Source organism: Lepidochelys kempii, chromosome 12, assembly GCF_965140285.1.
Source record: "Lepidochelys kempii isolate rLepKem1 chromosome 12, rLepKem1.hap1, whole genome shotgun sequence".
Lineage (NCBI taxonomy): Eukaryota > Metazoa > Chordata > Testudines > Cheloniidae > Lepidochelys > Lepidochelys kempii.
In genome coordinates this window covers 26,432,260-26,445,880 of record NC_136391.1, presented here as the reverse complement: position 1 = coordinate 26,445,880, position 13,621 = coordinate 26,432,260, and the positions used below count along the sequence as shown (strand labels likewise).

At 39.3% G+C, this 13,621-nt stretch overlaps 1 protein-coding gene across 3 annotated transcripts in view; it reads right to left on the bottom strand.

The window, feature by feature from the left end:
• Positions 1 to 2,842: 2,842 nt before the first annotated feature.
• TK2 (thymidine kinase 2) overlaps positions 2,843 to 13,621 on the bottom strand; it is a 32,700-nt gene continuing 21,921 nt past the window's right edge. For all 3 annotated transcript variants that reach the window (XM_073307960.2, XM_073307961.2, XM_078848126.1), the window contains exons 7-10: positions 8,507 to 8,595; positions 7,993 to 8,072; positions 6,131 to 6,211; positions 2,843 to 5,686 (exon numbers count right to left, since the gene is read on the bottom strand). In XM_073307960.2, the coding sequence (XP_073164061.1) occupies positions 5,588 to 5,686; positions 6,131 to 6,211; positions 7,993 to 8,072; positions 8,507 to 8,595 (349 nt within the window). In that variant the 3' untranslated portion in view covers positions 2,843 to 5,587. The remainder of the gene's footprint in view (positions 5,687 to 6,130; positions 6,212 to 7,992; positions 8,073 to 8,506; positions 8,596 to 13,621) is intronic.

Genomic DNA, 13,621 nt, shown 5'->3' with positions numbered 1-13,621 from the left:
ACTCAATGACAGCAGCCGCACTTCACGCAGCCCCAGAACACTACACTGAGTCACCAAATCATAGAATTGAATTTGCTTCAATAATAAAACTAAATTTAAACCCATTTTGAACACATACCTCAATTACACATAATCAGGGTGGATAAAAATCATTTTTTTTAAATGAGATTTTATTTAAATGGGATTTTTTTTTGATAAAAAGTTTTTTTCCCCTCAAAAAGCTATCTAAAGATAGTTTTAATTAAGACACATTATAGCTCAAAAATATCTCATCATGGAATAGGGATTATAAATTCTAATTCTATAGTAGGAGACAATATAGTCATGTCATGCTTAAGAAAAGTTTTGTAAATGTGTTCCAATAGTTCATGGATTAGGGACCCAATCTTATGGGGTTCCAGGAGCTTCTGGAATATAGATTATTTGGGTTAATCTTTCTCTCTACTCAATGGGACTCAGTGCTCCGTCTAGAAGATACCATCAGAAATGCTTAGTTTTGCAGTTCTCAAACTGTGGATTTGTGTCTCCAGAGGTAACATGCTTGTTAAATTATTTAAATAAATAATATACAGAGGTGAGAAATAACAGACCTCAATCCTATTGTCCCTCTGCAAATTTGTGTACACAGTCAATCCCTTACCTCTCTTTAAAAGTGCAAAGTTTCAAAAAGTTCAACGAATAGAAGATTGTTGGGGGCAGAACAGATCTGGAGAAGAAGTCTGAAGATAAATGTGAGAAGCAAGGGACATATGCTTGTTTTGTTAAAATATTATATGTTTGTTGTTGAAGAAAAAAAATCCAGAATACTTAATGTTGTTGTTTTAGTTCAATAAAACAATTTAAATGTCTGTCTGGTGATGTTCTCCTCCTGATACAGCATGGCAAGAAAATCATCCAAATATTAATGATTAACCTGTTGAATTGGAGATTGTTCACCTCCCAATGACTTCAAAAATAGTTGTTTCAATTACCTTTGGTAAATGAAATAACCAAACATTCATTCATTTTCTGATATAGCTGTAGAACTAATCTGAAAAGTTTTTGAAATAAATCAGTTTAAAGATGTATAGTGTGTACCTTCTAAAAATGAAATCTACATCTATCTCTGAGTTGTGAAGAATATGTATTAAGGTTATAACAACCAACAAGAATGCACTTTTATGTAGAAATCCATGATTAAATTGAGTCTTCCTGATTAGTGATTTAAATCAAATCCTCCCTGCACATAATCCAGCAGATCTAAAGTGGCCATATTTTGAGATTTGAACATTTAATGACATTTGTGTGATTTGGAGGATAAGCCACATTTTTATATAGGCCTTGAACTGTGTGCCATTTGTGTGCATTCAACTTCATGTGTATTCTCTCTGCACCTGTGGAAACTCTGAGATGGTCAAGTAGCAGCTACACAGACAGCACAGACCGGACAGAGGCAGTCTGTAATTCTATTTTATAAATGGACAGAAAGAGAGGGAATGCCTGGTGCAGGGGACATGGGGTCATGTCCATCCACCCCCCGCCAATTTCTACCAGGGTTTTTATGCACTGCCCTGAACCCCACTGCATACCACCAGAACCTTTACATCAGAAGTTTTCAAACTATGGGGCATGCCCCCTATGGGGGCACAGAAGACCATTCAGGGGGAAAGCAGCAGCTCAGGCTTCAGTCCCGTATGGCAGGGCTCAGGGAGGGAGTGCCACCTCCACCCCTCACTCGCCTATTTTTGTCTGGGTGGGTGGTGGAGGGCCCAACCAAAAATTGTAACTTGGAGTGTGGGGGGGGGAGGGGGACCTCAGCTTAAAAACCTCTGCTTTAAATTGTGCCCCCTACTATCAACAGTTATGCATCATCTCTGGCCAGAAACTGGGGACAGACAGCAAGGGTGGTTTCTAAAGGGCCAAGCAATTTACGATCCTATCAGCTAGTGTGCTCCTGCATACAAGTTCTAATGAATGCTGCACCTCTCTTTGCTTAGTTAAATTACATCACAGTCAGCAACTGAACTTAGCTGATGGCAATACAATGCATATCTCTCTTGCTAAAGGGAGTCGCTTTGTTTTGGTAAAGTGTGTGTGTGTCTTTCTGTGAGCAGCTGACTTTAATTGTGCTACAGCTGGCACTGACTGTCTGTAGATTAAACGGGGATTTACTTACTGATTGGATCTCTTTTGGTCACAAATTTAAGTCCCAGGCTCTTCCCAAAGCCACACGCTACACAGAGCTAGCCCCTTTGAATGGCTCCACTTCCATGCCCTGGATTACAAACATTCTCTTTTGATCACTACAGAAGCAGATCTTAGGCTGTAGAACCTGGTAGTTGGTGATACTACTCACTCACTCACTCACTCACTCAAGCTCTCCCTCTGGGTGTTTTAAGCGAGTCATTTTTTTCCCCCTTAACATTCATATCACACCCATGACCCTGCACTGTTTAGAATTCAGGGTGCTGAAGAAGCATAAGTTAGCTTTAGAACAAATGTTCTTGAAAAGGCAAGAACCAAGAAAATTGAATTTCAGTGCAGAGAAGATTAAAACGCATTAAGCAAAGACAATAGGTGAACACTAAATTATAATTTGTTTAGGGATAGTAAGCACAGGTTTAGAAAGCAGGAGATTATGAAACACATTGTTTGAGGAAGAAACAAAAAACAATTGACAGGGATTTAAGAGAGCTTGGGGTACTGTCTGATAGAGATATTTAGGCTTCCGGTGCTCCAGTGAGTCAGTTTTTATAAACACAAAAAAAGCAGTTCCTAAAACACACTACTCTGTCACATTTTTTTCTCTGAACATTGGCAGAGTAACCACCACCACTTTGAGCAAATAACCGAAACAATGCCATTCTGCTGAAATATTTTAATTTACACAGTGAATTTGGAATCAAGACTGAAAGAAGTAAAAATCTGCCTGCTCACTAAAGGGCTTCTGTTAAGGAAAAATATATATAATTAATTGGACATTTCAAATATACGGGACAATCTCCAAGGAGTTGGCTGTTTTTGGTCTCTCTTAGCGTATGCCCAGCTTGTGTGTTTTCAGTGAGCATTGAAACAGGATTACTTTTTTCCCCTCTACGTTTAAAAACTTTGATTAATATACTTAAGCAGTTAGAAATGTTGGATCTTATTGTTCAGCTAGAGTATTAAAGCTTTAGAACAGAACCACTGAACCTAGGCACTGCATTCACATGCTTTAGAAAATTAATTTAGTGTTGCACTCAGAAACAATTGCTGCACAACTACCAGCATTAGATTGTATAAACAGAGAACAAAAATCTTGTTTGATGTAAAAAAAAAAAAATATAAGCAATTAGCAGGGTGTGATGGAGTGTTCTCCTCACTCCACAGGTTTAAGGTAGTTGGGACGGAGTTAATTAACCTCACAGCTACACCTGGGGGAGAATTAGGCTGGAGAGGCGAGCCCTAATGCCTCTAGTCATTTTCTGGATGTTAGAGAGGGAAGGAAGGAAATGCAGGGAGAAAGGAGAAACCACAGGGGATTCAGGCCCAGAAGGAAGGGTTTATCCAAAAGGGTGGTGGAGTGAAAGCCTGGAAGAGATAATGTAGGAAACGGCTCAGGGAAACAGCAGCAAGATTTAAAATAGTACAGACCTTAGCATTTGAGTAGAGACTCTCTTGAGTAAGAACCTGGAGTAAAGGGTGAGCCTGGCTTCCTCTACCAGCCACTGGGGAAATGGCACTGGTACTATCTGGGTAGTGATGGAGAAAACTGCTGGAGACAGTTTTCTATGGAACGACTTTGATACCCCAGAAATGGGAAAACACATAGTGACCTGACTGCAGGAACAAGCCATGAAGGGAGAGCACCTGGAGTCAGAGAGACGGCAGGGCGCGCAAATAAGCGTGTGACGGACCTGGAAAGAGCTAATCCCCAGAGCAGCCAGGAGGAGGTGCCCTAGTAGTGAGTGGACCCCATGACACAGGGCCTCCTCTCTTAGCAGCAGTCCAATTCAAGTAGAAATAATAAATAAAGGACTACAATGAAACTATAAATTAACTACGCACGACTACAATGAAAACTAAAGATACACCTTTGTGTAGTATCTGATTATTATTCTTAACCAAATGAAGTACACATAACAGAATTCTGTATTTGAAAGTTACTATCCTCTGTGTTTCTAACACATTATAGACATTGATCACTGCATATTTAAATTTACAAAAACATCTTAGCTGAGCTATACACGGAGCTAGTTTTAAGACTATACAGTTATGACACATGCCCAGTGAAGTAAATGCTTTTTTTGCTATGTTGCTTTAAGCAGAGGTGTTTCTGGAAGCATTTCTAATGTTGCTGGCACTAGTTCAAACAACCCAAACTTTTATAGAATGAACAAAGAATCATCCCTTCCAATTTAAAGAGAAAATAAAGTGAAATTAGTCTTAAGACCGCTCCGTTAAAAATGCCAACTTGAAGACAGCACTTGAGAGGGTAAATAATAAGTGATCTATAAAAACATCACAGAGCAGTTTAAGAAATAAAGTGAGAATTTAACTTTTACTAGATGTTCTCTGCTCTCTTCTTGATGTCTGCAGCCAGGAGAAGCTGTGATTAAGGGATGACCCTATGTACCGCCCTCTCACATGTTCTTAAACTTACACATGATGCAAACATCTACTAGAACATAATAAAAAAGATTAAGATATCAAATAATCAGTGTCAGAATTACTACCCAATTTCAATGCGTAATGAGAAAAATTCTATCACATGATACAAAAAGTTTTAGGGACAGATTTTCAAAAAAGAGATTTTCATTTGGAGTCAGATTGAGACTCTCTCTCTTATTGAGAGCAGCTAAATGCTGAACTCTTCTGAAAATCTGGGCCAGAGAACCTTAGACCGCAAATTCTTATAAAGCCTGGGTAACTTTATGTACCTGAGCTGTTCCATTTAATTCAATAGGACTATTCAGATGTATAAGTTTTGCAGGATTGGGACTGGATTCTGATCTCATTTAAATCAGAAATTACTCCAGTAAAGCCAATGAAGTTACATTGGTGCAAGTGAGATTAGAATCAGGTCCATAATTAAGAAATGAACTGTTTAGTTTTCCTATTTTAAGTGCAATTAATGATATTTTGTGAAAATGGTGGTTGAGAACAGTAGCATAATTAGTTATTTCATTGCTTTTCCATTTAAAATTGTTACAAAATTGGACTGAACTTGTTCACTTACTGACTACATAAACTTGACTTATTCACCGCCTTCTAATTACATGAGAGGACATTATGGGGCTGTTTGGAGTGAACAAAAGCACATTATCATGAGAAAATGCAATATCAGAAAGGTATTTATACAATGCAGAAGTGAAGTAGGGAAACGAGATACAGCAGCTTCCTGTCAGAGGTAGTTGGAGATCAGTAAAGCTGCACTGGAACTTAAAAGTGCAAGAAGCTGAAGGTAAACAGGATATGGCCTGTTTGTGGCCTTTTCCTAGCTAAAGTCATTGACACTTTACAAGACAAAATCTCAACCAAAAGACCACATCCTAAAAATTTTTGGGAATGTCGATCAGAATTCCCCTGATGGACATGTTTTTTAAAGCATGACCATAAAACTGGATTTCTACAGACAGTGTTGCATATTGTATGGGGTTAATATTCGGTCCCGACTTTCTTCATACTTTTCTATCATTTTCTGCATGTCATTATCAGCCTGAATCACCTAGAAAACAAGAAAATGAAAATTAGAACAAGAGGCCCTATAAAAATCTGTATATTCTTTCCCAAAATCATTCATTTTGCTAGCATTTGAAAAGCAAGAAATACTACCACTACGTCCCAAAATGCACTCGGTCAATTTGTTTTCAGTGCAGGGTTTGGGATGGGTTTTTACAAGCAATGGGTCAGATTCTGCAAACACTTACAGACAAGCATAATGCTTACTCCTGTAAATAGCCCCTTGGGTGATGAAGTAAGGGTCATTTACAAGATCAAACTCTAATGCTGTATCCTACTGAGAGTCATGAACACTTCTTGAAAATTTTCTTCTCCAAATCATATTAGAAAAATAGATTTTGCCTTTACAACTAAAGTGATATTTGAGAATTGAAATTTTCTCTGTGTGCCCGCGTGCTTACCTGGTTACAATTGATAAATATATACTTACGAGCACTGGAGAAGGAACTCTAAACAGTGTTTGTTTTATAAGCCACTCCTCGTAGAGCTGATGGATAGCTTCTAAATATTCCTATAAAAAGCCATTCAAAACAAAGATTTACAGAGGTGAAACACATACTGCGGTTTCTGTACTTATATTTTTCAAAGTAAACCAAATCAGCTAAGAGGTCAATGACTTCAACCAACTGTGTATAAATAAGAAAGCTACCATCAAACACTTGATACTAAAATCCAGGTTTCAGACATGGTTTGACAAATAAGGCAAGTTCTTGTTATGCATTACATTGTGACTACAGAATGCAGTGCATCAGAAACTTTCACCCAACATTTCATTTGACTGAAGTCCGAGACTTTAAAGGCCAAAAGGGACCACTGTGATCATCTAGTCCGACATTCTGTGTAGCACAGGCAAGAGCTTTCCCGAAATAATTCCTATAAAGCATTTCTTTTATTCCCCTAGCTCCAGTTCACCATCCGAGTTCCACTAGCACCATCATTCCCATTGGATACCAGTGCCGCTTCATGGTGAACCCACGCAGACGGGGCAAGTGGAATCTTTTCATTTCTTCCTACTGAAAATGGCTACAATTTATCCCTGGTGTTAGGATTTAACCTACGCTGGATCTAACCCATTGAGTCAATGGGAGTGGAGAGCTCTCAGCACCTGGCAGGATCAAGACCTTTGTTTTAATTCCCATGGGAGGAGTCTGACTTAAACCTTACATAGAGATGAATACCACAAACAGAAGAGGAAAGGACAAAAGGGAAAACTGAAATGAACACGGACTTCAGAGCTGCTTTTTATGTGGATATGTTTTTTCTACGTTCCCAGTTGATTTTCTTTTATTTCCACTCATGTCCTTTAAAAGCATTTTTGCTTGTCTGCAGCTATTAGATTTTCATGGAGAGGACTTAACCTTTTTCATTCACTATAGGTTTTTTCCTCTGTAACAGAGAAAGACACTGCCAAGTGCAACACATGATGTCTCTTCAAAGCCACTGTAGTAAAATACCACCTAGGGCTTATTCACCTAGGGGACATTTCACATAGCTCAGGATTTAGCTCTTGGCTTTTATCTCACCATACATGTTCAACCTGCCCAACTGCTCTTACTAAATCACCTTACAATAGAGGCACTTTAATAACAGGCAGCACATTCCTTCTATTGCCCCATTTATTCCTGGCTTAGGGATTCATTAAAAAAGATCTGTTTGAGGAAGAGCCTTCACATAAACCATTGTTTAGGATATGCAGTAATCTAATTGTACAACTTATTTTTATTAAGTTCCTGTATCACTGCATGCTTGATTTTTCAAACAGTGCCTTCTTTTGGGGCACAGGGAAACACCTGCAAGGGCATTTTTGAAACCCATAACACCTCTGCAGACAGCTGATGAAGTTTGCACATGTAAATTCTATCGCCCGCATGCACAGGGGCTCATACTCAAGAAGTGCAGGCAGACATCCTCTGAAAATTTTGGTGGTGGATTTCTCTTTCTTTCCCAGGTTCACTGAATTGTATTGTACTCACCTACCAACATGCAGAATTCGGGGTAGTCACTGTCCAAAATTATTTTGATTTTTAAATAAATAAGGATTAACTTGTCTCTACTAGACTATAAAGCTACAATGAACCCTACTCACCTCCTCCTAATAATAAATTGCACCCATCAGTGGAAACAGGTGGATTACATTGTGGCAAGGCCCTGACTTTTATTAACAGACTACGGGATAAGATTTTATATTTAGAGGTAGAGGAGCTACAGATTAAAAGCTATGAAGATACAAACACATGATGTCCTGACAGGCATCTTGAGCCTCTGCTCTACTATGATGGAAGATTTCCTTACCATAGCAATGATCTTTTCCTCTTCTCTGCATCTTTTCTTTAATCTCTCATAACAAGTTTCAGGAGAAGTCTGTAGATAAACTGCCATTAACAAAACATTGAAATGGTTATTTTAAAGGGTCAGGTTTGAAAGCAACGTAGAGCAGAAATCTTCTCCACAACCAACAGAAAAGCAATCTATGGTAGGCATTTCTGACATGGATATCAGCCACAAATGTCCAGTGGCTCCACTGCTGGCCAGTCTGTCAGACACGAGTGGATTTGCTCTGGGAGGAAGGTAGCCACCTCCAAACGTCCAAATATAGAGATGAAGTATGGCTATGTACAACAGCACCAAATGTTCCAAAGGCATGACTGCTGTTTAAACATGTACACTAGAAGGTATTTCTTATGTTACAGAAATTTAGGGCACAGGAAATAGAAATAGGAAAACATCCTTTTCTCTCCTTTTTCATAATGCATTACAAAATACTCACTTTAAAATGGGACCAGTGTCAGAGAAGAACATGTTTTACCTATCAAATCAACCGAAACATCAGTGTTCTTCACGATCCATTCAAACCATTCTGTTAGCACTACGTAATCCACTTTTGGCATTCTCCCACTGCAACAATCAATAAGAAAATGATTTTTTATTACCTCTTTTGCTACAAAATCATACAGTGTACAACAGAGGGCCCGATTCTGATCTCACAAATGATTCGCACCAGTATATCTTTGGCCTCACTAGAATTACTCCTGATTTACACCAGTATAAGTGTAATACCCATAGTGCCTCTAGTCACACAGAAATATTGTTCATGGGTCAGACATAAGAACATCGTGTTTAAAAATGAAATACTGCCTAATATAACCCTCAGTTTTAACAGTTTTTGTAACAAAAATTAGTATTTTATACTATTTCACAAAAACACAGTTACTTGGTGAACTAAGTAGAAAAATGTTACAACATCAATATCTATACTGTAAATACAGTAAATTAGCATCAATTATATTTCAAACATTTTTCACAGTGGGACTGTTATGAATGTATTTAAACTGTTGCATGCCATGCTACCATGAATGTTTGATTGACTAAGCAACATGGACAATTTGTTACAGTTGCCAAAAGAAAGAGCAAGAATAATAATGGCATAATGTAAATTAGACTTTCCTTTCCATGTGAGAAGTATTTATTAGGATAAAGGATTGTTGAAATATTCAGGAAAGTTAAGTTGAGCTCTGCATTCATCATACAGAATAAGCAATATTATAGACAACTATCCCAAAATGATCCCCTGTGGGTCTGGGGACAGAATAGGCCCACTGCTCCTCCTGCATGTCATAAGAGGCAACTAAAAGGGGGTTGCCTGAAGGGATGGGCTCCGCCAGGTTAGAAATTTGCCCAAGACACACCATATGATGAGCAATTCAACCATATCCATACCGCACTGGTTGTAACCCGGGTTAATAATGACCATGCCATCCGTCTCCCACCAGGGCGGACGTGACAAGTATACTACTGGTGTAACCCCAACAAAGAGGATCCATGGAAGAGATAATATTACCATAACCCCATGGACAAACAGGGAGGTTGAAAGAACTCACGTACGAAATGGAACAATACACCTGGCACCGCCTAGAAATCTCTGAGGTCAGATGGAAGAACTTTGGAGAAGCACTAATGGAAGGCCATGTACTCTATTACAGTGGAGAGGACAAACATGTCAACAACATAGGATTCCTTGTGCATAAAGATACCAAGAATTCAGTATTAGGATGCCGCCCAATATCCAGCAGGCTTATTTCCATCCATTTAAAGGCAGTACCATTTAATATCACAGTGGTAGAAGTCTACGCTCCTACAACAGACTATGATGATGAGCAAATTTAAGATTTTTACAATCAGCTCCAAGACATTATCAATAAGGTACACAAGAAAGATATCCTGATTGTACAGGGAGATTGGAATGCTAAAGTGAGTACTGATGCACAGGCGGATTGGCGAGTTTATTGTGGCCTTTTCTGTAATGCAATAACCAATGAGAGAGGATTGAGACTTTTGGAGTTTGCAAGCTATAACAATCTGGTTCTTGCAAACAGATTAGGAGCACATAAAGCATCCAGATAATCAATGTGGTCTACATCACAGCCAAATTGACAACATCATGGTGAAAAAACTATTCTGTTCTGGAATTAAGAAAGCTAAAATATGGAGCTTCCCCAGTACCAATACTGAAAGTGATCATGACCTTGTAATGCTAAACTTTTAGCTACGGCTATGGAAAATTATTAGGCCAAAGTTCACCAGAACCAAGGTTTGACTTAGAAAGACTCAGAGACCGAAACATTGCAGAGTCATTCCAAGCAAGGATCGGCAGAAAATTTGCCCCACTGCTTGCTCTAGAGGAAGACGTAGAAACAATGACTAACAATTTCAACGCTGTAATGAATGAGGCAGCAATGGACATCCTTGGGAAACACCATAAGACGACAAAACTCTGGGTCACAAATGAAATACTACAAACGTGTGAAATCAGAAGAGAACTCAAGGGAGACAAGAACAGCACTAAGGGAGCTGATAAATACAGAGCGATTGGCAGAAAGATCAAGAAAGGAATGAAGGTGGCCAAGGAGATATGGATTGAAAAACAATGCTCTAAAACTGAAGAGTGTATCAATAATAAAAATAGCAAACGAGCCTTCCAGGTTGTAAAAGATCTGATGAAGGAAAGATGGACTAAAGCAAACGCAATTCAAGACAAAGAAGGGAACAGTCTTACAGAAGAAAGGGACATCATCAACAGGTGGACAAACTACTGCTCTGATCTATACAACCACCAGACAAGTGGAGATTCTAGTGTCCTAGACATCCCAGATTCAACAGGGGAGGATGACTCTCCAGTACTGCGTGAAGAAGTGGAGACAGGTGTGAAATCACTCAAGACAGAAAGTCTACAGGTATTGACAACATCCCAGCCGAACTGATGAAATTTGGAGGAGAAATAGTAATAGATGCACTCACCAAGATCTGCAACAAGATCTGGCAGACCGGTGAGTGGCCCTCCACATGGACACAGTCACTAAACATTACTCTGTCAAAGAAAGGCAACCTGCAATTGTATCAAAATTACCTGACCATAAGCTTAATTAGCCATCCCAGCAAAGTGATGTTGAAAGTCATATTGAACACATTGAAGCCACAAGTGGAGAATATCATCGCTGAAGAAAAGACTGGCTTTCGTGCTGGAAGAAATACCACAGAACAGATTTTCAACCTTTGTGTTCTAATTGAGAAGTACTTACAAACCAGCAGGACAACTACCACGTCTTTGTTGATTTCAAGAAGGCATTTGACAGAGTATGGCACGAAGCTCTCTGAACAACCATGAAGAAGTAAAATATTGGCCGTAAGCTTATTCTTAGCATTAAACAATTGTACGCCATGGCCAGCAGTGCAGTTCTCATCAATGGCACAAAAGAAGAGTGGTTTTGCACCACTTTTGGAGCCTGGCAAGGCTGCCTTCTTTCGCTCACACTGTTCAACATCTACTTGGAGTGCATAATGACTGATACCCTAGAAGATCACATATGCACAGTCAGCACTGGGGGGGGGGGGGCGAACAATCTCAAATATTCAGTTCACTGATAACATTGACGGCCTGGCAGGCAGCAAAGATGAACTTGCCAACCTTGTGAAATGATTGGATGAAACCTCTACAAAAATACAGCATGGAAATCAGTGCAGAGAAAACCAAGGTGATGACAAATAAACATGACGGATCAGCTCACATATCACTGTCAGTGGACAAGGGCTGGAGACAGTGAAACAGCTCCAGTTTTTGGGGGCAATCATCACTGATGAAGGATCAAAGGCAGAAATTCCGGCAAGAACTGCACAAACAGCAGCAGCAGCAAAGCTAAAACCAATCTGGAGGAATAAGAACATCTTCCTGGAATCCAAACTGAAACTTCTGCAAGCATTGGTCATCTCCATTTTTCTGTATCTGTGCAAGACATGGACCCTTACAGCAGAACCTGAACGGAAAATACAAGTAGTAGAGATGAGATGCATCCCTAAAATCCTGGGCATCTCCTACTTCAACCACGTCACTAATGAAGAGATCCGCAACATCACCCAATGCGCTGGGCCTTATGAAGACCTCCTGACGACCGTGAAGAAGTGCAAGCTGAAGTGGAATGGCCATGTAACAAGATCATCCTCCAAAGGACGGTACCGGGGAAAAGAAGAAGAGGTAGAGAGAAGAAGACATGGACTGACAACATGAAAGAGTGGACAGGAATGGACTTCCTGGAGACTCAAGCACTGACACAGAATCGTCAAGGGTGGAGACAATTGTCTGATTGCTCATCAGTGATGGTGCCCCAACAACCAACGCGGTTATGGGAGTGATGATGATCCCAAAATGATCATCTTGATAAGAACAAACGGTAAAATATTAAACACGTAAATGAGTACAAAAAATACTGATGTGGAGAACTCCTAGTAGACCTATGACCATTTGCAGCTTTCAGAGGAGTTTAAAAGAGACAGACTTCTCTGCCATTCTTTTGGTAACATGTTTGGGTTGTCACCGGGGTGGAGATGGCAGCATATAAAGATATTTGCAATATCTACACTGAAAGAAAAAGAAAGAAAGAAAGAAAGAGAGCAAAAGCTTGCAGAAATTATACTACCCCCATTCCTTGTCTGCCATCCAAATTAACAGCTTGCCTCCACAATTTGGAGAAAGACAAAAGGGAAGGGTAACAATTAATTGTGAACAAACAACTGTTGTTTTTCAAATACCCATAACTAGCAAATGTTTTTGTGTGTCACCATCCATAATAATTTTGTAAAGGTTACATTTTAACTGCACAAGCCAAGGGGAAAAACAAACAAACCAAGATTGATTCTGCCACTTTTCCCCCCCAAGACATATGAGAAGAGGAGGAGTGGCAAGGCTGGATAGAAATGAAAGTACAAAAACAAAACAAAAACAACAAAACCCAGAATTAAATATATACTGCAGTTGGGAGCCAATCCTGAAAACCTCTCATGCGAAAGCAGTCCTGGCTTATGTGAGCAGTGCCATTGAAATCAATGGGAATACTTTGCATGAGCATCTGAAACAGGCTCATGGAAAATAAAGGTCATGTGTAAAAATCAAAGCAGAAGTTCCTCTATCTCAACTGAAATCTTGCTGACGAGGACATGGCTCTTCTAAAGGTTATATAGGAATGGAAGCAACTTCCAAACCCAACTACTTATCTGATTTCAAATGGAAAAATTAACTTAATTATGATTTAGTCATAAAAATCATATGCATTTGAATGCATAAGTCTAAAATTGCTAAAAACCAAATACATGCTTCTATTTCAATACTAAATACAGAGTTGTAATAATGATAAGAATATAGAATCATTTGCATTTCTGTGGCAACTTTCATCATAGACTCTCATGACAAATGAAGGGAGCCTTGCAACAATCCCTGTAAATATTCTTCAGTTTTTTGCTGACAGGAGAGCTGAAGCACCAAGAGTTAAGTGACTTTGAAAGCCCACATATGGAGTCAATGGCACCTGGGAACAGCACTCGGAATTTTTTAGCTCCCAGTCCCTTACTCTAACAATGAGAAAAGGAAGGAAGC